Genomic DNA, 25,286 nt, shown 5'->3' on the forward strand with positions numbered 1-25,286 from the left:
ACAGTTTGTAAACAGACACAACCATCTGCAAATCGGATACCTAAATGTATCCTTTTCATTTTTCCCGTGCAGTTTAGTGATACTATGTTATTAAATAAGAATGAGAGAAATTAAATGCTTGTGTTTTTTGTAAGATTGTTACTTTCCTTTGTCTGCAGTCACAGCTCTGCTGTACAATATACAAATTTAGCATTGTTCCTGCTCATTAGGGTTGAACTGCCCATATGTCACTTCACCACCACCAGGGCTGGCTTAGTGTCTCTTTAAGGCCTAAGAGAATGCAGTGGTGAAAGCTGCTGAGGTGCATTTTAAATTTTCCTTGTACCTCGTAGCGGATTCTCAGATTCTTGACTGATGCTCGTAACATCAAATATCAGACCAAAAAGTGTCCTATGCTGTATTTGTTAACCTCGTAACACTGAATTCTCATATAAGAGGACATTTCTGTATTGCATGTTGCATGTTTGCAGCTGTCTCGTGATTACCCAGTTGTGGATCACACATATGATGCGGTGGTTGTGGGAGCTGGTGGTGCAGGACTGAGGGCTGCATTTGGCTTAGTGCAGGAAGGGTTCAGGACAGCAGTGATCAGCAAGCTCTTCCCCACACGATCGCATACTGTTGCAGCACAGGGCGGCATCAATGCAGCTCTTGGCAACATGGAGGTCTGCACACTTTTTTTTTATCTCTTTATGTATTTGCATTACATCTTAACTGAGTAGTGCTGGTATTTCTTAAGCAGAAAAAAAATTACCTGGGTGTACCAATAACAAATAAATTTTAAAATATGACACTCCTTCGAGGTTATTTCTAAGTTATTCGCCATGAGGGGTCTCCTGTCAGTCAAGTAAATTATGTCATTTTAACGCATAAGGGATTTAAGTATTATTGGAACTTTAGTTTCAGTTGTAGGAGGTTGTAGTTTTCTTTCAACCATAAGAGCTGGATGAGAGTTGTGATGCCTGTCCCTAAAATCTCTGGAATTAGATTAGGGAATATGGTGTATGGAATTGCCCATTAACTGATTGAGTTAGCAGTGTTTGCTGAGGTCAGTGATGTAGAAGAAAGTTATATGTTAATGTATACATTGTTCTCTTCATATAGAGTGTTTTGTAACCATGCTGATGTTCATTGTTTGAAAGTGGCTGCTCTTTGTCATGTTATAGAATTAGTTAATGATTGGGTAACCCTTACACCATTTTTATTTCATACTCAAGCAACAGTTCAGTGAAAAATTGCACTTAAAATTGTACTGTACACTCAATCCTCGTAAATCGTGGCAATTTGGGTCTGGACCACTGCCCTGATTTATAAATTCCGTGGTTTATAAATAATAACTCTTATGTGAAAAATGAATTTGGGTCTGGACTTTGGCCAACTTGCTCCCACAGCACCCTACCTACTCCTGTCTAGGCACCATCAAACACAAACATACAAATTTAGGAATATTCAGTGCATGTATTTAATAGAAATAAGTAATGTTAAGGGATCTCACCTTAATCCCATGACAATATTGCTTAAGTGAATGGAGTGGAGTGGTGTTGGGAAGAACTTAGAACCTCTCAGCTCTTGTTCTTCCCGAACTCTTTCGCCAGCTTTGAAAACCTCTCCCCTCTCAATACGACGAATGAGCTCCAAACGTTGACTGTACAACAACTGAGGCAGCTTCTTGATGCCATACTGCTTAGAGTGCTTCATTTGGAGGTTGGGAGGGGCCATGGCAGGTAGGAGGCGGGGGGAAGTTGCACAAAAAAGGCAGGTAACTTTCATACTCCACGGCGACGGTCTGTAGTGTGCGGACTGGCGGGACAAGAACAATAACAACATGGCGGCATTAGTATGCACATATGCCACCAGGGACGCTGGGTGATTGGTTGTTGGGTCGCGATTTTCAATTTGAATGCAGGGGTTTACGATTCTCCTCGGAAAAGGCCCACTTCGGTGCCTAGGTCCACGATTTTCGTGACTTAACAGCAATTTAAGAGTGCCGGCAGTCTGACAGCCACTTAGCCGTGATTTATAAACACGCGATTTACGAGGATTGAGTGTACAGTACTTAGAAAAGAGCTGAAATTATTAAATGAGGAAACCATTTACAACACTGGGTGGTAACCATATAACCAACCCATGTGTTGTTCCCTAAGTGTCAACAAGTGAGTCGGTGGAGGGTTAGTGCTCCTCCCTGTAAAACAACTAACTCAGACAAACGGCCACCTCTTTTGGGATTATGGCTTCAGGCTAAAGTAAGGTATATGGTATGATGTATTTTTGTATTGTATTCTTAGCATTACTAGAGTATTGATCTTGTTGTAGGAAGCCCATTTGTTGTGGCGATAAGTTTTTGTCCATTATTTGTGTTGCTGATGATGTTCCATTAGTATATAGTATGCAAGGTTTAATTTTGAATATTGAGTGGTTGAGTATATGGCACATGTCACAGCACTGCGCAGTTTAACTTGGCATATTGTTGCCTGCTCACCATTTTGAATGCTGAGCTATAACAAAAACAACAGCAGAACATGATGCTGATGACAAAGAAATGTTATGGAGCAGATGTAGAACTGTAGTATTATCATAAAATGCCACTAAACTAAGAAATGAGCTGCAAGAGAATGAGAATCTCAACCTAGTTAAAATGGACAGCTGTAGACACTGTGGATAACTCCTCATTTCATATTTGCCATTTCCTCTTCAGGATTCTACCCAACCCTTCGTAGTGATGGGAAACTGGGTTAGGATGAGAATTAAAATATGCTCTTGATTAATACATGATGATAATAGAATTTGCATTTTTCGTACTCATTATAATCACTTCCATTAATCCCCTCAACCAAAGGATTTTTTCTTTTTAATACCTGCAGTGGAAAGTGTTAAGAATATATGGAGTAGATGGGAAGTTGTTGAATGCTGTGAAGAGTATGTACGATGGTGCAAAGGCTGCAGTGCGTGTGGATGGTGAACTAAGTGAATTTTTCTCTTTGAAGGTTGGGTTGAAACAGGGATGTGTCATGTCTCCATGGTTGTTCAGTCTGTACATGGATGGGGTAATAAAAGAGGTACAAGGTAGGGTAGTGGATGTTGGAGTGGCCCTGGTGAGAGAGGATAGTGTTTGGAAACTCCCTGTACTGTTGTTTGCAGATGATACTGTGTTGTTGAGTGAAGACGAAGGAGAGCTGCAAGGCTGGGTGGATGAGTTTGGGAGAGTGTGTAAGAAACGGAATCTAAAGGTGAATGAAGCGAAGAGTAAAGTGATGGTCTTTGAGAGAGGTGAAGTCAGTGAATGGACAGCGAGGTTGGATGGTGAGGAATTGGAAAATGTGAGTACGTTTAAGTACTTGGGTAGTGTGATGAGTAAGGATGGAGGTTTGGAGGGTGAAGTGCTTGAAAGGGTACAGCAGGGAAGAAAGGTTACTGGTTCTTTGAAAGCAGTGATAAGAAACAGGGAAGTGAGCATGGAAGTGAAAAAGTTACTACATGACAGTATTGTGATACCAACTCTAACGTACGGAAGTGAAGCTTGGACGTTGTTGGAAGGACATAGGTCAAGAGTGAGAGCAGTGGAAATGAGTTATTTAAGAGGAGCCTGTGGAGTTACATGGAGAGACAGGCTGACGAATGAGGATATAAAGGAGCGTTGTGGTGTGGATGTGGATGTGATGGGAAGTGTTATGAGGAACACACTGAGGTGGTTTGGCCATGTGGAGAGGATGGAGGGTGAAAGACTGACGAAGAGAGTGTATGTGAGTGAGGTGGAGGGGGGAAGAGGGAGGGGGAGGCCGAGGATGAGATGGAGGGATGGGGTGGAGAGGTATATGAGAGAGGGGGGTGTGAGTTGGGAGCAGGGCAGTGAAATGGCGGGGGACAGGGCGACTTGGAGGCGATTTGTTTGTGGCCACCCCAAACAGGATTGAGCCTTCTGGCAATAGATAGATAGATAGAATACCTGCAGATGATTAATTTCAAGTTAGGGAAGATATCTGGTTGAGTTGGGATTAATTAAATTTATATTTGCCCCCCTCCAGCTTGAAAAAGGTTAAGATGTTGATTATGATGATGTACATTATTCATACAGTGTTTTTCTCATTTCTGGTAAGCTGTCAAAAAATCTTTTAGTGAATGGGTCAGAAAGTCTCCATTAACCCATTCACAACCAGGTCTTTTTCCCCCAAATGTAGGAAATTGTCAGGTGGTAACTCAAATGATTTATAAAATCATCATTGTACTGTAGAGATTAACCTTGTCACAGTGATGTTTTTGTGTTGTTTTTTTTTATATCTCCAGGTAATTTGATTTAGCTTTGGTGAGACTGGAAACTGAAGGGGTAACATACAGCCTTCATTATCCCTCTGAGGGGAATCTCTTAAACCATAAAATAGTTTGATGTTAGAATAAAAGAAAGGAATTGCTGTATAGGTGTTAAAAATGTTACAGTACACAAGTTTTTGTTTATCATTTTTCTTGTAAGGTGGAGCTAAGAATTTTGGGCTTAAATGATAAGGGGATGGATAATGTGACCTATTTCTCTTGGGAACACTGGACAATTCCTCTATACTTTTTGCTTTCCCTTTTGTGTGTCTTTATCCCATCCACACCATACAAGTGGGAAAAGGATTATCTATCTATCTATCAATCTGTTGCCAGACACCTCAGTCCCATTTGGGGTGGCCACAAACAAATCGCCTCCAAGTCGCCCTGTCCCCTGCCATTTCACTGCCCTGCTCCCAACTCACATCCCCCTCTCTCATATACCTCTTCACCTCATCCCTCCATTTCATCCTCAGCCTCCCCCTCCCTCTTCCCCCCTCCACCTCACTCACATACACTCTCTTCGTCAGTCTTTCACCCTCCATCCTCTCCACATGGCCAAACCACCTCAGTGTGTTCCTCATAACGCTTCCTGCCACATGCTCATCCTCACCACAACGCTTCTATATATCCTCATTCGTCAGCCTGTCTCTCCATGTGACTCCACAGGCTCCTCTTAAATAACTCATTTCCACTGCTCTCACTCTTGACTTGTGTCCTTCAAACAACGTCCAAGCTTCACTTCCATACGTTAGAGTTGGTATCACAATACTGTCATGTAGTAACTTTTTCACTTCCATGCTCACTTCCCTGTTTCTTATCACTGCTTTCAAAGAACCAGCAACCTTTCTTCCCTGCTGTACCCTTTCAAGCACTTCACCCTCCAAACCTCCATCCTTACTCATCACACTACCCAAGTACTTAAACATACTCACATTTTCCAATTCCTCACCATCCAACCTCACTGTACATTCACTGATTTCACCTCTCTCAAAAGACCATCACTTTACTCTTTCCTACATTCACCTTTAGATTCCATTTCTTACACACTCTCCCAAACTCATCCACCAAGCCTTGCAGCTCCCCTTCGTCTTCACTCAACAACACAGTATCATCTGCAAACAACAGTACAGGGAGTTTCCAAACACTATCCTCTCTCACCAGGGCCACTCCAACATCCACTACCCTACCTTGTACCCCTTTTATTACCCCTTCCATGTACAGATTGAACAGCCATGGAGACATGGTTGTTCAATCTGGGGATTATGATGATGATTAAAATGTGTGACATGGTGACTTTTCCTCCAGCCTGACAACTGGGTGTGGCACATGTATGATACAGTGAAGGGGTCTGACTGGCTGGGTGACCAAGATGCCATCCACTACATGACCAGGGAGGCTCCCAAAGCTGTCATAGAGCTGGAGAATTATGGTAGGTTTAGTCTTGTACTAAAGCAAAATACGATTTGTCCTCATTTAAATTTTTTTGTTCTTAATTTGCTAAGTTAATGCCCATTTATTTACTTATTTTTTTTTTTAACGTAAATTGTATGATTATTAATTAAAATGTGTTGAAGTCAGAATTCACTTTGCATGTGTTTTTACGAGGATGTGGGTGCGTACTTTTAGTTTTCCATTCATGAAATAAAACGTGTCTTAGTATTATGTATCTGCAAAGTGTTGCAGGAACAGTTCATGTAGGCCTATATGGAAATATTAAGTACAGAAAATGTAAGCAGTATATCAGATTGGGTAGTGATGAGGAGAATGGATTCAATGGTGGTAGGAAATTTGTAGAAAAAAAATACGTAGAGCAATACAGTGGAAAAAGCATGTGAGCAGGTCTGTAGGGTATTTATGAATTTCTGGATGTGGAATGTGGTAGGTAGGAGCACTCACCATCCACTCACTTGATGTAGTGCTGCTGTCGGGTGACTGCCCTTCCTTCCTGCGTTTTCTGTCCTTCTTTCCTTCTTTCTTTCCTCTTCTGTCTTCAGGTGACTCTGCACTGAGTGACAAGCCAATTGGTTTCTGGTACACCAGGAAACCATCTACTATGCTGGGTGGCAGCCATATAACCAAACTTTGGAGCCTGGTTGTTTAGTGGGTAATTAAGGCGCTCCAACTGGATTGAGCCTGTGTAGGTTTATATTTAAGGGGTGATTGGGGTTTATTGCTCATGTAATGCCACTCAGGGATGAGTGAGGCTGGTCGCTCTAATCTTAAATGTCAGGACCAACTTGCCTAGCCGCAGGCTGCTATGCTTCTCATGGGGCAACACAGGATTAGATGATGATAATGATGGAAGAGTTTATAAGAGGTTAAATAGAGAAGAATTATGGAAGGTTCTGTTTGAGTATGGTATGGATGAAAATATTTTTTATTCATATTAAGATGGTTCTGTAGCATTTGTAAGAGTATTATAGGTGGATCTAAGCAAATGGCTGGAGTGAGAAGACAAGTGTGTGTTCTCCCTATTGTTGTTCAGTTTGATATATAATTGAGGTTTTAGAGAGGTCAGAACTAGAGTTGTGGAAAGGGTTGGTGATGGTGATGATGCAGTGTGGGGTATTTCAAAACTGACGTATGCAAGTGATGTGTTCTTGCTTATAGTGGACAGGGTCTTTGCGGACTGGTTCATAGTTAAGTGAATTTTTGTGAGTAGTATAGTCTGAAAGTAGATACAGATAAAGTGATGGTTACAGAAGGAGCAGATATCTCAAAGTGTGATGTGACAGTGAGTGTAGAATGCATTGAATTGGGGCATAAGTTTTGGTACATTTGGTACATCCAGTTTTATATTACTATGTTGGGGTCACTGGGACTTGAAAGTACACTGTATTATTCCAGAATCTATACTCCTGGTAACATAGCAGCTACAAGGGTTGTTGTTGTTCTTGAGTAATCCTGGTCTGTATGGCTGAGTAAACCCATCAACTTCAGGCAGGCAACTGTCCCATGCAGTGAACCAATGTTCCTTTATGGTTGACAGCACCTCACCATAGCGAAGTGTGGGGAAGAGTGTGGAGGTTTGGTTCCTGATGGATGCTGCATTTGAGTCTCTCCATCCATTTAGGAGGGGCACCATAGTAAGCTCCACATCACCCCATTAATTTGCCATATGGTTACCATCCAGCTTTGTAAATGGTTTCGTGAAGTAGAAAGAAGAGTAATAAAAAGTGAAAGGAAGGATGGAAGAATTTGGAATAGAGGATGGCAGACATGGATAAAGAATGATAAAAGTGAAGGAATAAGTAGGCAGCACTATGTCATATGAGTGGGTGATGATCACCACTACCTACCACCAAGCTACAAGGGTAATTCCTCCATTTATCTCTGGAAAATTCAGACCATTGCATATCACTAAGCCACCAGTGGGTGTATATGTTTAAGTATGTATAATTAAATAAATTGTGGTAGTTTGCCAGAATTATATGTATTATTTCGGAGGATTGAGGGGCGGAATACTAGAAGACCAGACTATTTCAAGGTGTAAATGAATGGTTGCCACTGTGTACCATTGGGCCTTATTTTCTGCTGTACTTGTTTCAAGTGTCATGATTATTGCAGGAATGCCATTCAGCCGCACCCCTGATGGCAAGATATACCAGCGAGCATTTGGAGGTCAGAGCTACAACTTTGGCAAGGGTGGCCAGGCTCATAGGTTAGTCAAGTGATTTTTGTAAACTTTGGCAAGAAATTATTGGAATAAGATGGATTTGTTTTCTAGAATCTCACACACACACACACACACACACACACACACACACACACACACACACACACACACACACATATATATATAGGGTGTGTCCCAGGAGAAAAGGGCATGACTTTGGGAATTGATAGATGAGCAAATTCTCAGCAAAAATAAGTTAAATGAACATGTGTCCAAATCTCAGCCATTATGGAAATACAGTTACTAATGACGTTATAGGCAAAATAGGGAGGAGACCATTTATGCCCATAATGTCATACGTGAGACCATTTATGCCCATAATGTCATACGTGAGACCATTTATGCTCATAATGTCATATGTAGTAGCTCTGAAGCGGTTGAGATTTGGATAGATGTCCATATGCTGTAACATTTTTTGCTTAGAATTCCCTCATCTGTCACTTCCCGAAGTTATGCCTTTACACTTAAAGCTTCCAGTCCATGGAAATCTTCAGAGTATCATAGGCAGTCCTAGGGTGATGGTTAAAGAGGCATCATTTTGATTGATCACTAAACTGTCCAGGTGCTGCTGTGTGGCTGACCGAACGGGCCATTCCTTGCTGCACACGCTGTATGGTCAGTCCCTCAAGTACGACTGCAACTACTTCATTGAGTACTTTGCCCTTGACCTTTTAATGGAGGATGGGGAATGTCGGGGTGTCATCGCACTATGCCTAGAGGACGGCTCAATTCACAGGTGAGGAGTGATGTTGGACTAGATGGTGTGGAAAAAGATTATTCTAGTAACATGGGTAATGCATTCTGTACAGTATCTTTTTTATTATGCTGATTACTTGTAACAAGTGAGGAGTGATGGATTGTATGTTGTGGAGAAAGAGTTGCCTATATTGTTGTATACCTTATTAACCATACATACAGTGTGACTTCAGAGATGAGGGACTGGTGGAGGGGCTGTTGGGGAGTCACATGATGTGAAAGGCTGCCACTGGGTAAATGGGGCCATTGCATGCATGTTAAAGCCTTTGTAGATGAATGAATGAAAACCTTGACACAGTGGTCATGCCTCTCAGAAAGGCATTGTTGCATTTAATTGCTGAACATGTTGAAAAGAAATAATAGAAGGCAGTGTGGGAAAGAAATAATAGAAAGCAGTGTGGGAAGAGGGGTAGTGAGGTAGAGGAGAGTTTGGGTCAGTGTGTTAGAGGGTAAATGTGATATACTTGAGAGAAGAGAACATTTCAACACTTAGGTAGTAGGAGATAATGGAAAGCCTGAGAACAACTTCCTAGAATAAAGCTGTCAGGATGATAGTAAACCTGTTGTATAGGAACCAGCTAGTAAAGGGGAGATATCAGAGGCGAAAGGATTATACCATTGGTAGAAAAATGTCGAGGAATGGTAGCAGAGAGAAAGTTGACATAATGCACTGAGTGTGCAAACATGCATTACATCTGAGGAATGGACAAGGATACGGAAAAAACTCTCTGATAATTCCTCTGTACAAAAGGAAGGGTTGCAAGGAAAAGTGAAAATCTGTAAGAATTGTAAGATAATCTGTTGAGCAAACCAGGGAAGGTTTATGGTTGGGAACTGAGTGGGTGCAAAGCCTAACAGAAGATAATGTACCATAGGGGAAGAACAGGGTGGGTTTACAAAGGGTAGGAGATCTCTTAATCAGGTCAAGGAGGTTAATACCTAAGAATTTTGTTGAAAGAATATAGAGCTATACGTTGCATTCATGGATACAGTGAAGACTCGAGATAGGATAGATTGAGAGAGTTTATGGAGAGAGAGTGTTAGGCTCTTGCAGCTGGCAGTCAGTGTTACAGAGCTTAGGCAAGACTCCTCATAGTGGAATGGTAATGTTTGAAAGATTGCTTAAGTGGGAGAGGCATACAATGAATCTTCTTGCTAGATTGCTTGAATCCCACTGTAACTGTGAGCCTGAGATATAGCTGGAGAGTTGAAATGATCACCTTTGCCTCAGTAATCTAAGGCTGTTGCCTTAATTTTTTGCTTATAACTCTTTTCATCCATCCATCATCCAATCCTGTGTTGTCCCGTGAGGAGCGTAGGAGCCCAGGGCTAGGCAAGTTGGTCCTGACATTTAAGATGAGAGTGACCAGCTTCACTCATCCCTGAGAGGCATTACATGAGCAGTAAACCCCAACCACCCTTTGGATATAAACGTTTACCAGCTCAGTTCAATTGGAGTGCCTTAATTACTCACTAAACCACCATGCACCATAATTTGGTCATTTGGTGACCATCCAGCATAGTAAATGGCTTCCTGGTGTACAGGAAACCATTTGGCTTGTCAGTCAGTGTAGAGTCACCCATAGACAGAAGGAAGTGGAAAGAATGAAGGAAAGACAGACAGAAGCGGAAGGAAGGAAGAGAGGAAAGGGCAGACACCTAAAGCAGCACTACATCAAGTGAGTGGATGGCAAGTGCCCCCACCTACAACAAACACCACTTTTCTCCCATCCAAAATGATCAGACATGGGATGTGGCAGTAGTGTGATGCAAGTGGTGATTATTCATTTATTACCTCTGGCAAGGAGGTTATATTTTACCTTGAGTTGGTTTGTTTGTCAGTCTGTCTGTCTGTTAGCAGGGTTACTCAAAAAGTTATGAAGGGATTTTGATGAAATTTTGTGAAAGGGTGGGCCATGGGCCAAGGAAAAAATTTTAAAATTTTGTGTCAGGTCAGAATCCAAACTATCTTGCACGATATCTCCAAAGGTTCTCTGTGAATTTCAATAAAATTTTGTAGAAAGGTGAGTCATGGACCAAGAAAGAATTGTTTAAATTTTGGGGTGGATCTGCATCCACAGATCTGAATCTGGATCCTTTTAAATGGCAGTGGCATTGAGAGAGGTTTGCACTATCTGAGCGTTTTCTAGTTTAATTTTGTTTTAGGACATTGGCGGAGGTATGCACTTTCTGAGCGCTTTCTAGTTATGTTTTGTTTTATGGGTCGAAGTGGGACAAAGTGTCTGGATGATGACAATGATTGAAATGTGCTTAGTGATTAAAATTGCCATAACTGCTCAGTGTTTGGCTCCATATAACTGACAAGTGATACACACACCCAGGTTCCGGTCCAAGAACACAGTATTAGCCACCGGTGGATATGGACGAGCATACTTCTCTTGCACCTCAGCCCACACTTCCACTGGAGATGGGAGTGCCATGGTAACCCGTGCTGGTTTGCCTTGTCAGGATATGGAGTTTGTACAGTTCCATCCCACAGGTAAGTCATGAGGATAATGATTGCCATTGCTTAACCCTGGTCTTTCTGGCTGAGCAGACCTGTCAATATTATGAGGACGTTTGGGTTCTGAGTGGACACTGCAGCTGCTGCACCCAGGGTGCTCAGTTCCACCATGTGTAGGCCCCTTGTAAGTGCCTGTCCAAATAAAACAAAAGCATTTGGGAGCCGAATGCTAATTGCCCTCCAAAATATGGTGTTGGATAAGGTACAAGTCACAGTTTGAAGAAAATTAGCAAAACAATTTGAAGAAAATTTGCAAAACCCTATGGAATTCGGTCACCGTGTTTTGCAAAAAGCCAATTCATATTAAAAAAATATACGGCAACTGGCATTCGGTTGTCTATGATCAAATCCTCACCAAAAGTAATAGGCTTCTGCACATCCACAGAGTTCCTGTTTTGTGAAAGTTTGGTGAAAATTCGTCCACAACTCTTCGAGATATGTTAGGAACACACATACGCACACATGCACGCTCGCGTGAGTACACACACACACACACACACAATACAGTACAGTATCTCCTTGTCTAGCTAAAGGTTGACAGTAATCAGTATATAGTTGTAATGAGGTACATAAAAAAATAAAACTTAAAAGAGTACATGTTACAAGAAAGAATGAGAGAGACTACAAGCATAGGTATAAACAAACATTCACAACAGATGGGGGGGTGTTGTGTTCTTACCTAATTGAATCTTTACAGGAATGAGTCAAGCTCTTACTGTCCTGTGTATTAAACCATTTTTATCATACAATCCTTGAATTTATTAATAGTTTTGGCACACTCATTCATTAGTGCATTCCACTGATCAGTTGCCTTGTTTGGGAAACTGAATTTCCTTAAGACTTTATCACCTTTGTTTTTATGCAGGTTTTTGTGATGTCCTCTTGCTGATTCCTTCCCATAGGTTATATACTCATTTATGTCTATTTCCCCTATCCCTGTGATGCATTAATAATGCCTACAGCTGCACATCTGGTAAAACCCAATCACACTTACATTATAACCTGCAGGTATCTATGGTGCTGGATGCTTGATGACTGAGGGTTGCCGTGGTGAGGGAGGCTACCTGGTCAACAGCGAGGGAGAGCGCTTCATGGAACGTTATGCTCCTGTTGCCAAGGACCTTGCGTCCCGTGATGTTGTGTCTCGCTCCATGACCATTGAAATCAGGGAAGGTCGTGGTTGTGGACCAGAGAAGGATCATGTGTTCCTCCAGGTATGTTGATACTTTGTTTTCCGACATTCTTACTCGAATCAGGGGGAGGACAATCTCACAGTTTTTTGTTGTTTATGTTAATAATTGTGATTGGGACATGTAGAAGTGAAAGATGCTGATCACAATTAAGAAGCAGTTGGAATATACAGAAGTAAAGATGCTTATCACAGTTAAGGAGCATTAGGAACATACAGTAAACCCTTCATAAGTCAAACTATATGGGGCTCTAGGGTAGTTTAACTTAACAGATTTTCTGACAAACCAGAAATAATTGCAAAAAAAAAAACTATATTACCTCCCTCAGTAGTCGCAAATTGTGTATGACCACTTGTTTATTAATGCTAAACTAAAGAAGCATTTATAATGCAATAAAATTAAGCCATCCATCCATCCATCATCCAACCCCATGTTGCCTCATTAGGAGCATAAGAGCCTGGGGCTAGGCAAGTTGGTCCTGACATTTAAGGTGAGAATGACCAGCCTCACTCATCCCTGAGTGTCATTACGTGATCTATAAACCCCAATCATCCCATGGATATAAGCCAGCACCGGCTTAATCCGATTGGAGCGCCTTAATTACTCACTAACCATCAATCAATCAATCAATCATTTCCTGTGGCACCCTCGGGGATGCATAGGGCCTCGATGAACTCACACCACCACATCCTATCTTGTGCTAACTCCTCAAGATCTCCCCAACACTCATCTCCAGCTTCCCGTCTCATTGTCCTCACCCACGTCTCTTTTGGCCTTCCTCTACCTCTCCTACCAAGTGCCACCCACCCTGGTGTACCTCGTACTATTCCCTGTCTCCTATACACATGTCCTAGCCACTTCCATCGTGAGAATCTAACATATTCATCGATCGGCTGCACTCCCGTTATTTCTCTAATTCTACTATTTGGTATCCTTTCCCACCACTTAACTCCTAATATTCTTCTAAGTGCTTTATTTTCAAACACCAAGAATTTATTTTCCATAGTCACTGTGCTGTACCAAGACTCGTGTCCATAAATTAAGATACTCCTAACCATTACCTTATAAAGTTTGATTTTTGTATGAACAGAAAAATTGTTATTATTCCAAATATTTTTAAGCATTCCCATTGCCTGATTAGCCTTCTTTAACCTTTCCTCGAATTCAAAGTTCAAAGAACCATCCTTGGCTAAATAAGTACCTAAATATTTAAACCTATCAACTTGCTTTACAACCATACCTCCAATTACACATTCCTGCGCATTTTCCATATTCATATTGATTATTTCAGTTTTTCCACAATTAATAACCAAACCCACCTTGCGACCTTCACTCACCAAACAGTCCAACACTCTCTGCATCTCCTCTGGCCCATCACAAATCAAAACTATATCATCTGCATAATCTAAATCCAAAAGTTTCCTGTTCTCTCCCCAAAGTATACCTGCACCGGTTTCTGTTCCAACACGTTTCATAATGTAATCAATGACCAATATAAATAATAAAGGCGATAGAACACCACCTTGAATTACTCCGGACTTGACTTCAAACGAATCACTCAGACAACCATCAACCATCACTTTACAAAATGTGTCCCCATGCATGTTCATAATGACCCTCACAAACTCCTCTGGTATTCCATAATGTCTCATGATCTTCCCCATAGTCTCTCTCGAAACACTATCAAAAGCCTTTTCAAAATCAACAAAACAAAGACTTAATGGTACTCTCATTTCATTAACTTGCTGCATCAAATGCCTAACTATAAAGATATGATCATTGCAACCACGTCCCTTTCTAAAACCAGCCTGTTCATCCCTCAGAATACCCTCAACCACTGGCTCCAACCTATTTAACAACACTCTACTGAAAACTTTCAAAGCTATCGGTGACAAAGAGATTCCCCTCCAATTACCACATGCACTCAGGTCTCCCTTCTTCGGAATTTTAACAATTACACCATTCTTCCAAACTGATGGTAGTAACCCCGTCACCCATATCTTATTGAATAGCTTGGTCAAGATCATTATTAATCTATCCCCCTCCACTTTAAACATTTCCGGAAATAAACCATCCTCCCCTGGTGCCTCGTTATTCTTTAACTGTTTTACTGCTTTCTCCACTTCTGCAAGCCTCAACTCTCCTGTTTCTATATTTAAATCTTCCTGAGCAGACGGTATATCCTCTTCTGGTGGTATTGGTCTATTAAGAACTGTCTCAAAATGCTCTTTCCATCACGCGCCATAATTGGTCACGGTATATGGTTACCATGCAGCATAGTAAATGGTTTCCTGGTGTACAGGAAACCATTTGGCATGTCACTCAATGTAGAGCCACCCATAGTTAGAAGGAAGAGAAAAGAATGAAGGAAAAAAAGACAGAAGAGGGAGTATAAAGTCACCTGTAGGCAGAAAGGAGAGAATAAATGAAAGATAGACAGAAGAGGAAGGAAGGCAGAGAGGAAAGGGCAGACACCCAAAGCAGCACTACATTGAGTGAGTGGATGGTGAGCCCCACACCTAAACAATAAAAACAATTCTGTGCATGTCATAGGATAGGAGGTTGCATAGGTGGAGGGGTGCAGCAATCACTTAATTACTTATCCCCTAAAGACCGCAATTGTTTCAGGCAGGGTACCTCCCACAACTGCAATTCAGGAGTGTTTTGGCAGTTTTCACCAGGGGTAAATTGATCATGTTTGGCTAAAGAGGAAGAATTTACACACCTGACAACATAATCCGTACCCCCGAGGCCTAATGGTTACCGCACAATCGCACGTCAAAGTTAAAAAAATAGTTTATGATAGTTATCCCTCAAAAACAATCGAAAACATGAAAATTTTGATAACTACATATTTTTCTTATTGAAACAGGTTATTTCAAATTGTTTTGTCACACCAACCATGAAAACAGGTGTATGTAGGTGTGGGGAGATTACTAGACTGTGGAGAGTAGGCCTGTAGGTATGGGGGTTGGAAGTAACTGGATTTTCACATGAAAAGAAAGCACTTCAATGTGTTCTGTAACATCTACCATGAAAACAGGTGTGTATGTTGGTGTGGGGAGATAACTAGTGGGGGGAGTAGGTCTACAAGGCCCTGATGGTACTTGGGGAGAAAAATTTTGGCAACAACCAAATTCTCCTCTGGAAACCCTCCATTTCAATGGAATTTGTCATACCAGCCATAAAAACAGGTATGTATGTAGGTGTGGGGAGATAAAACAGGTGTGGGGAGTAGCCCTACAAGGCCTCATAATCATTCCAAAACTAACACAGACACATATAAGTGTTTATAACCATCAAGGACATCAAAATAAAGTTGAATAATGCTATAGATGCATACATAAGAAAGGAAAAAAAAAACAATAATTTGTTTCCGATTTCTCTTGTTACAGTCCTAACTTATCATTACACATTTATCACACTTACCATCACAGTTATCACATTATCTTCACACTTCATCACACTTATCATTACAGTTTTGGCAACAACCAAATTCTCTTGTGGAAACTCTCCATTTCAGTGGAATTTATCACACCAGCCATGAAAACAGGTGTATTTTTAGGTGTGGGGAGATGAAACAGGTGCGGGGAGTAGCCTTACAAGGCCTCATAGTCTTTCGAAAACTAACACAGACATATATAAATGTTTATAACCATCAAGGACATCAAAATAAAGTTGAATAATGCTGTACATGCCTGCATTTGAAAGCGAGAGAGAAAAAAAAAAACAATAATTTGTTTCCAATATCTCCTTTTACAGTCATAACTTATCATTGCACTTATTTATCACACTTATCATTACACTTACCACATCGGTGACAGAGACTAATCAGCGGTTCTAATCTGGGCAGGTAAGGAGAATGAAAAAATGAAATAAAAAGATGTCGTATGCAGTACAACATATAGCATTCTCTAACTACGTACGTACAGAAACTGGTAGGTACGACGTAAGAAATGAACAGAGTGAGGTGTAATTATATGTAAATTTGGGAAAAAGTAGAAATAATATGAAACAGGTACGTACATCAGGCCTGATAACTCTTGGGGGTCTGTAGGGGGTTGGAAGGGTAGTGAGGGACAAGGAGGGAGGGATGGGGTGGGGTTTGGGGGGGAGACGAGGCTAGTAGGGAGGGAGGAGGGGCAAGAGAGGGTGGGAAGGGACGCAGGTGGTGGTGAGAGGAGAGATGCAGGTGTGTGGAGGGGTGGGAGAGTGATGGGGGACAAGGAGGGAGTGAGGGAGTGGAGTAGAGGGTGGCATGGAAGCGGTCAAGGGGGGGGGAGCCCCCCCACCGCCCTGGTCGGTCCGATCCCCTCTCATGCCACATCAGGGACGAGCTTTTATTGGCCTGAAGCCATGTACGTCATAAGCGGGGTGGAGCAAGCGCTCCAGTTTTTTACAGGCCCTGCTCAATTGATGCAATTAGGCATTTTGGCATAAAACTCAAATTGCATCAGTTGATACGATTAGGACTTAAGGGGTTAAAGTTCAGCACTTATTATCGTCACATTACAATCAGTTATACTAAAATGTAACACTTAGAATATCATGAACTAAAATGTAACCCTACAGTATGAATAAACACTACTTCACACTTCAGTCAGGGTCGACTTAACAGAAATCAGTCTTCTGCAGGGTTGACTTATCGAGATTTTACTGTACATAAGTAAAATATGCTAATTCATCCATTCATCCATCCTCCAGTCCCCTCTTACCCCATCAGGAACATAAGAGCCCAGGGCTAATCAATCCCAGTAGTCAAGGCAAGGGTGATCAGCCTCGCGTGCCCCTTAGTGGGAGAGATGTTAATCGTAGTTAAGAAACAGGGGGATCATGCAGTAGTAAATGGTGATAATTACAGTTGAAAAGCAGAAATGATGGGCAGGCCGTGTTTTGTCTTAAATACAGGTATACCCCAGTTTAACGATGCAGTTGGTCAAGTAAAAACCCATCATTAGGCTGGGTATCGTATCTTAGGGTAGATTTAACGTGTAAAGTATAGGGATGCGTTTTTGAGCCATGTGTTTCCCTCCAACCAAGTCCTAAACCCACTCAAATGAGTCCAAAAACAGGTTTGAAGCCAATCTAAATGGCTTAACAGCTGTAAAAGAAGCTAACCTGTGCCTAACACCTGTAAATAATTGCTCACTAAAACCAGCAAATAAAATCTTAAAATCGTCAAATATAGGTCTGGAAAAAATCAGGCTTGATACACCGCAAAATGATGATGTTTAATGTTCATCCCACCTGTAGCTAAAACACATTAATCTAAGTTTAAAAACAGTTTATAAATCAACCTAAACACACAATTTTAGTCTCATCTTAAATGTCAGGACCAAATTGCCTAGCCCCGGGCTTCTACACTTCTCATGGGGCAATGTAGAATTGGATGTTGGATGGATGGATCAAAATTGTTTTTAAAAAAATCAAAACCCATCGTTAAACCGGGGATCGGCCATCGTTAGGTGGGGTATGGTGGTATTTCTACCCTCATCATTAAGCGGGGGTATCGCATCTAGGGGTATCGTATATTAAGGTATACCTGTAGATAGCTGGTGGACAACTACTATAGATTAACACAGTGGTGACCCAGAGATTCAGTTAGAGGAAGAGGTAAGTAGAAAATAAGATGGAGAGATGAAACCCATAAATTTGATTGACTGGGTTGGACCAGAACATGCATTGGACACTGTATATATAAATAATATAATACAGTAATTGCCTTACATGTCCAGCAATGGCAGGAAGCTGTATACATTCAGCCGAAGATTTCTTTTTAATATAAAAAAAGAAAGAACCAAAAGTCGGATGCCTGTAAGTTATTCTTGCATACAGAATGACTGAAAGTATTAGTAGTTCTTGCATGAAAGATGGGTGAGAATGTGCTGCCAGACAGGTGCTGGGTGCCCATCATCATCATGAAGAAATGCAAGTAGACAGTTCAGGAGATCAGTGTCCTTTGAACTAGTGATAGCTGGGAAATAAAAATGCATCCTTGCAGAAGAAAGAAAAAAAGAGGCTGGAGGTAGTCAAGAATAGGAGGGGCGTTGATGAAAATCCTCTGGTTCCACCCGGTTAAGAAGAATGTATGTGGTGAGCCTCCCCACACTTCAGAGATGTTTATTTTGTTGTCCTGAAAATTTTATTCGTGTTTCCAGTAGGTTAGACTTCTAACTGATTGAATTAGGGTCATCCTTCATTAGCCATTTCATTCAGGGTGGCCTTATGTAAGTTCAGTAAAATCATCTTGAGGTACCATGAATAAAATAGTCATAAGAGTGAAGGGGTTATGGCTGAACCGTTTTTTTATTTTAATAGGACCAGTATTTTTTTTATTCACCCAATTTGTAATATGTATCACACCATAAGTTTTTTGGCTAGGGCTACATCCTGTGACACAGAAGAGGAAGAATGTTTTACATGGAGGCTGGAGACATGATGTGTCCAGTGTTTTGTTTTCTTTCATTTATAAAGGCTGCAGTATGCTTGCATGTGTCAGCCTTGGTCACCTAATGGTGGCTTCCACCACTGCTCGATCTGTGACAGCGTCCCTATTCAATCCCTTATCCCTAAGATCATACTCAATGACCTTGGCCCAGGTTTTTTTTTTTTTTTTTTTTTTCCAGCCCTACCCTCAGCTTTCACATCTCACACCTTCTGCACCCAGTTGTCATCTTCCATCCTCTCAGTATCCCCAGACCATCTCAATCTGCCCCTCCTCATCTCAGCACTAAGACATTCAGGTCCCATTCTTCCTCTCAGCTCATCAGTCTTAATCCTAAGCCCCCCCATGCCTCTCATTCAAAGACTCACTACACATCTGTCTAGTCATTATCATCTCTGTACATTTGAGCTTATGAATCCTTTTCTGTCCAGGTCTCAGTACTCAACAGCACTTACACGACACATGCTTTGTATTATAACCCCATAGCGTGGAGGAAAAGCCCTCTCGGTGTCAGGAGAGACAGCAGCTCCCTGAACTTCTTCCACCCACTCCTTACCCTAGCCATAGAGCTCCAGCCCCACCTCTATCACATAACATGTCCCACAGATAACAAAGCTCCTCCATATACTGAAGAGACTCTCCGGCAAGAACAATCCTTTTCATGCCCCTCAAATCTCTATATGCCATTCCTGACACCACACACCTGAATCAGCATTATTTAGCAGCCTGCTTCAATACCACCACATATATTATGCACCCACTCAACACAAACATTGCACAAGATGGAGTTACATCCCACATCCTTCTGGCAAACTGCTGTTGGCCACCCCCCCTCTGCATTGAAAGTACTGCCACCATCCCTAGATACCATCACTTCTGTTTTATCTCCATTTACTCTCAAACCATTGTACCCTATTTCATCTCTTTACTTCCTAAATATTTCCATTGCCTCCCTCTCATGCTCTGCAAGTAACAGCAAGTCATCAGCATACAACATCTCCCGTGGGAGTCTGTTTCTGAAGTCACGTGAATGAGCTTCAAGCACCATGTTAAACTAAAAGGGGTTCAAGACTGACCCCTGATGCACACCATCATTAATGAAAAACTCATTACTCAAATCTCCATTCACTCTCACTTGGGTGTGAGCACCCTCGAACATTGCCTTAACCACATTAACCATCCACTTCTCGATCTGAAGCTTTCACATTGCCCACTTCACCGCTTCCCTAGGAACTCTGTCAAATGCCGTCCCAAAATCAGCAAAAACAAAGTGCAGGTCCCTCTTCTTCCTATATATTTTTCCTGAAGCTGTCAGACAATGAATATTGCATGAGTGGTTCCTTTGCCTGCCATAAACCGAAACTGCATCTCATCGCTATTCACACTTTCCCATATTATACCCCCCAGGACTTTCCCCATTACCTTCATTATCTGGTCCAAAAGATTATATGCCTTTATAATTTCTCTTTCCATGTCTTCACTCTTCCCCTTGTACTCAGTAGAGTCTTCATCCAGTCATCTGGAACACATTCATATATAATCAGATTTATCAAATCAGTAACTAAACCTACACCTATATCTCCTGAGGCCTTCACCATTTCAGCAGTCAACCCAGGCACACACATACTGCCTTCCCTAACTGCATCCTGCCAATTGCCATATCCACAGGAGCAGCATCAGTCAAAGGCCAAGGGCCAAACACTGGATCCATCACTGACTCAAACCCTTCCCTGATCCAGTCAAACTCCTCATTCATCATCTGGTTATAATGCTTTCTCCAAACATCTCTATAGTATCATCACTGTCCACTACTGCTTCTTCATCATTCTCACACACTGCTTACCTATGATATCCTTGTTTTCTCATCATCTGTTTTGCCACCTTAGATACCACACTTTTCCTTTCAGTAATATTAAGGCTATCCAGTAAAGTCCCTTAGACAAATTTTGCCCTGTAAACCTCCTTTCTGGCCCTATGTTGGCAGCCAATTATTCCTTTCTGTTCCGCCTCTTTGCCATTCGTGGAAAAGTCTTCTCCTTAACTGTGACTTCTGCACCTTCATCCCACTACCATGTTGTTCTATGTCGTCGTGGGTCCCTTGTCCATCCATACATTGGGTATCCCCCCCCCCCCATGCATCAAATGTGTATGTGGGAAATTTAGCATGGGCAGTGATGTCTTACAGATGTAAGAATATTATAAATGCAGTTTATTATTATATTTTATTTACTTTGTATTTTTTTCTCAGCTTCACCATCTACCACAAGAGCAGCTGGCCCAGAGGCTGCCAGGCATATCAGAGACAGCAATGATCTTTGCTGGTGTGGATGTGACCCGAGAGCCCATCCCTGTCCTGCCCACTGTACATTACAACATGGGTGGTGTTCCCACAAACTACAAGGGACAGGTCAGTCTCAGACAAAGTAGGAGTTGGCTTAGGAGAGAATAAAGGGTAATATTTAGACTGACTGAAATGGTCCACTTTCTTAAAGAAGATACCAGTACTGAGAACAGAAGGCACTCATCACAAATGTAGGAGGTGCATGACAACAAAATTTTTCTAAAGTAAGACAGTATTTAAGTGGTTCATGTGCTTCTGGTTCTTGGTTGAGAAGTTACTAGCACAAATAACCATCATTTTTTATTTCATTACAAACAGATAATTGAATCTGAAACAACGTAAGTGAAAACATTCATTTCAACAGCACCCAGACAGACAGACAAACAAACTCAAGATAAAACAACCTCCTTGGTGGAGGTAATTAATGAATAATCACCACTTGCATCATATTACTGCCACATCCCATGTTTGATCATTTTGGATGGGAAAAAAGTGGTGTTTGCGGTAGGTGGGGACGCTCACTATCCACTCACTCAGTGTAGTTCTTCTCTAGGTGTTTGCCCTTTCTTCTCTTCCTTCCTTCCTCTTGTCTTTCTTTCCATCTGTCTGTGGGTGACTGTGCACTAAGTGACAAGCCAAGTGGTTTCCTGTATACCAGGAAACCATTTACTATGCTTGGTGGTAACCATATAACCAAATTATGGTGCCTGGTGGTTTAGTGGGTAATTAAGGTGCTCTAGTAAGATTGAGCCAGTGCAGGTATATATCCAAGGGGTGGTTGCAGTTTGTTGCTCACTTAATGCCACTCAGGGATGAGTGAGGCTGGCCACACTCATCTTAAATGTCAGGACCAATTTGCCTAGCCCTGGGCTTGTACGATCCTAATGGAGCAACACAAGATGATGAAATGAATATAAAAGGAATTGGAAAATGACCTTAAAAGATAGATACTGTATAAAGAGGTATGGATTAATAGAAATAACAGGATATGGTGGGAACAGGACATAAAGATAAGGGGATACTAACTGAAAGGTGAATTGGCAGAATAGATGGTTTATTCTGAGTCCAGGTCCTGAGAAGTGGCTGGAGGGTTTTGGATGCCAGTAGTGACGTAGGATGGTCACTTAGCTACCCCTTTATGCTCAAGACAGTGTTAGTGTAGTCTTTGAACCCAAGACTTCAGAAGACCATTCAGGGCTGTTTGATTTTTATTTGAAATGGATGAGGGATCTATTTGGCTGGATGAAGTATGTACAGGGAAGCACATGACAAGGCCTTAGTAATCCCTTTTTCAGCTTGATAGTTAATGAAATGATATCTTGCAGTTGTATGTGGACTGCATATATAAAGAAAAACCTTTAAAAATATGTACAACTTGTTAGGCATGTAATAAGAAGCCTTGATTCCAGGGTCTGAATAATTGTATGGCTCATTTTACAGGTCATGCAGTTGATAGTTCACCCACTTCTATAGTCTTTAAATGTACCTTGTTTTTGGATTTGACCACACCCCATCTTTAGGAGGGAATAATGATGATGTTTGTCATCAGGTGATCACATGTGACGGTGTGGAAGACAAGGTTGTTCCAGGCTTGTATGCAGCAGGAGAAGCTGGATGTGCCTCAGTCCACGGGGCCAATCGACTAGGTGCCAACTCTCTCCTTGACCTGGTGGTGTTTGGCCGTGCATGCGCTCATGCCATCGCTGCTGAGAACAAGCCAGGGGATGCTATTGGCGAGCTTTCTCCTGTGAGTTTTTTTACTTTTTAAAGATGCAGTGCCAAGTGGGTCAGGGCTTTTTAGCCAGATGTGGCCAAAAAAAGGGTTTACATGGAGGAGATTGTTAGAGTTTATTGCTAATGATGCTAACCCAGTCAAAAATTTGGTTGTTATTTTAATAAGTCTTGAAAGATGGCATACAATACTGTAGAGTACCTCAAAGTTCTGCCCTCCTTAAAATGTAAGGCACTGAAGGAATCGCAATTTTTGTGTGTGTGTTGACTAAGTATTAATGAAACCATGAGTGTGAACTGTTCCTGACAGTACCCACTGATAGTACAAATTAATCCTCCACCTTGTCCACAGAATGCAGGAGAGGCCTCCGTGGCCAATATCGACAAGCTTAGGTTTGCCAAAGGTAATGTCAGCACAGCTGAAATCCGCCTCAACATGCAGAAGACCATGCAGACCCACGCAGCCGTGTTCAGGACCGGTGATGTGCTCAAGGAGGGCTGCGACAAGATGGCTTCACTATGGGCTAAAATGGACGACATAAAGGTTTGGGGATTATGTCTTATGTCATTTGAAAGTTTGCTTGTTTTGCATTTTTAGAATGTACACTGCAATTTAGAGTAAAAAAAAAAAATGACAGCACAGCAGAGTGGTATATTGAGGCATTTTGGGATGTTGACAGTAGAATGGAAAGACCATGTGTCAGCAAGACCCATTGGTTCATAATTGCTGCACTCACAACTTCATTATTCCATCCAGTTACTTATTTTCCACCATATACCTGGCAAGAAAGTGCCCTTTTTCTCCCTGTTCTTAACCTTCCGCATTTTTTTCTGTTTTGGTTTTTCTGTTGCTTCTCATGACAGCAGCTAGCCACTACTTCTCCCACAGCTGTCTGATAGAGGAATGGTATGGAACACTGACCTGGTTGAAACCCTGGAGCTGCAGAACCTTATGGCCAATGCAGTTCAGACTATTGTATCTGCTGAGGCCCGCAAGGAATCCAGAGGTGCCCATGCTCGTGAAGACTTCAAGGTTGGTACATCCCAGAATAGAAAATATGAATAAGTCTCTACCTGTCAGTCCATCCTCCAATCCTTTATTGCTTCATTAGAAGCACAGAAGTCACAGGGCTAGACCGGCAAGATATTGTTTTTGGTTGTTTGTTTGTTAGCAACAGTATGGAAAAATGGCTGAATGAAATTACATGCAACTCTTAGGATATGTTGGCACTGGTCCCAAAAGAAAGTGATTATATTGGAGGTAATTGAGTGACCCTCAAAATTCAAAATCAAGGTCATGGATTTTCAAAGGACTATAACTAGAAACTAGAAGATAGAGATATTTACTATCAGCTACATACAGGAACTCGTAATATGGGCTTTCACTTGGCAATTAAGGCACTCTAATTGAATTGAGCCAGTGTAAGGTTATATGTAAGGGGTGGTTGAGGTTTATTGTTTATGTAATTCCACTCAGGGATGAGTGAGGCTGGTCACTGTCATCATAAATGTCAGGACCAACTTGCCTAGCCCTGGGCTCCTATGCTCCTCATGGGGAAACACTGTAATAAGGTATATTGAGTAAGATAGTATTCTTTGAAATTGGGATACTGTTCATCCATCATCATCATCCAATCCTACGTTGTCCCATGAGGAGTATAGGAGCCCGGGGCTAGGCAAGTTGGTCCTGACATTTAAGATGAGAGTGGCCAGCCTCACTCATCCCTGAGTGGCATTACGTGAGCAATAAACCCCAACCACCCCTTGGATATAAGCCTTCACTGGTTTACAGTATATTTTTCTGTGGACTGGGTCATACCATGAATGCTTTCTGCATGGCCAAATTTTTGCTTGAATTGCATCTAGGTCATTTTCAATATTTAACAAGGGATATTGAGTAAGATTGTATTCTGTGAAATTGGTAGTTTATTTTTTGAGGACTTGGTCATACCATGAATGCTGTCTGCACAGCCAGATTTTGTTGAGCTCTTTATCACCCGTCGTTTTCATTGTCAGGTATCCTTATTGTTAGTCTTTCTTACATAGCACAGTTCTTGTGTTGTTTAGGGCACTTGGCTTCTTTCATCATTTTAGCTAGTTCACAAATGTTTTACATCTGCATTCTGTATGAACTATCATTCTGTTGTATGTCAGTACCAATAAAAATATTAACTGATTGGATTGGCGTGTTGTGCAGGACCGTATCGATGAGTACGACTATAACAAGCCCCTGGAGGGTCAGACTCCGCTACCCATGGAGAAACACTGGCGCAAGCACACACTCTCCACTGTTGACATCGCCACTGGCAAGGTCA

General features: G+C 41.7%; 1 protein-coding gene across 2 annotated transcripts in view; it reads left to right on the forward strand.

Moving 5' to 3' along the window:
• Positions 1–25,286, forward strand: part of SdhA (succinate dehydrogenase, subunit A (flavoprotein)) — a 34,383-nt gene that overhangs the window by 6,583 nt on the left and 2,514 nt on the right. For both annotated transcript variants that reach the window (XR_013898667.1, XM_080278049.1), the window contains exons 3-13: positions 471–665; positions 5,614–5,737; positions 7,876–7,969; positions 8,547–8,720; positions 11,083–11,240; positions 12,273–12,478; positions 21,148–21,306; positions 22,790–22,987; positions 23,324–23,515; positions 23,861–24,004; positions 25,169–25,282. Coding sequence is in view for 1 of the 2 variants with exons in the window: in XM_080278049.1 (XP_080134175.1) it covers positions 471–665; positions 5,614–5,737; positions 7,876–7,969; positions 8,547–8,720; positions 11,083–11,240; positions 12,273–12,478; positions 21,148–21,306; positions 22,790–22,987; positions 23,324–23,515; positions 23,861–24,004; positions 25,169–25,282 (1,758 nt within the window). In the remaining variant the exon portion in view is untranslated. The remainder of the gene's footprint in view (positions 1–470; positions 666–5,613; positions 5,738–7,875; positions 7,970–8,546; positions 8,721–11,082; positions 11,241–12,272; positions 12,479–21,147; positions 21,307–22,789; positions 22,988–23,323; positions 23,516–23,860; positions 24,005–25,168; positions 25,283–25,286) is intronic.

Source organism: Coenobita brevimanus, chromosome 72, assembly GCF_032717465.1.
Source record: "Coenobita brevimanus isolate Jiangsu-jjx chromosome 72, ASM3271746v2, whole genome shotgun sequence".
NCBI lineage: Eukaryota > Metazoa > Arthropoda > Malacostraca > Decapoda > Coenobitidae > Coenobita > Coenobita brevimanus.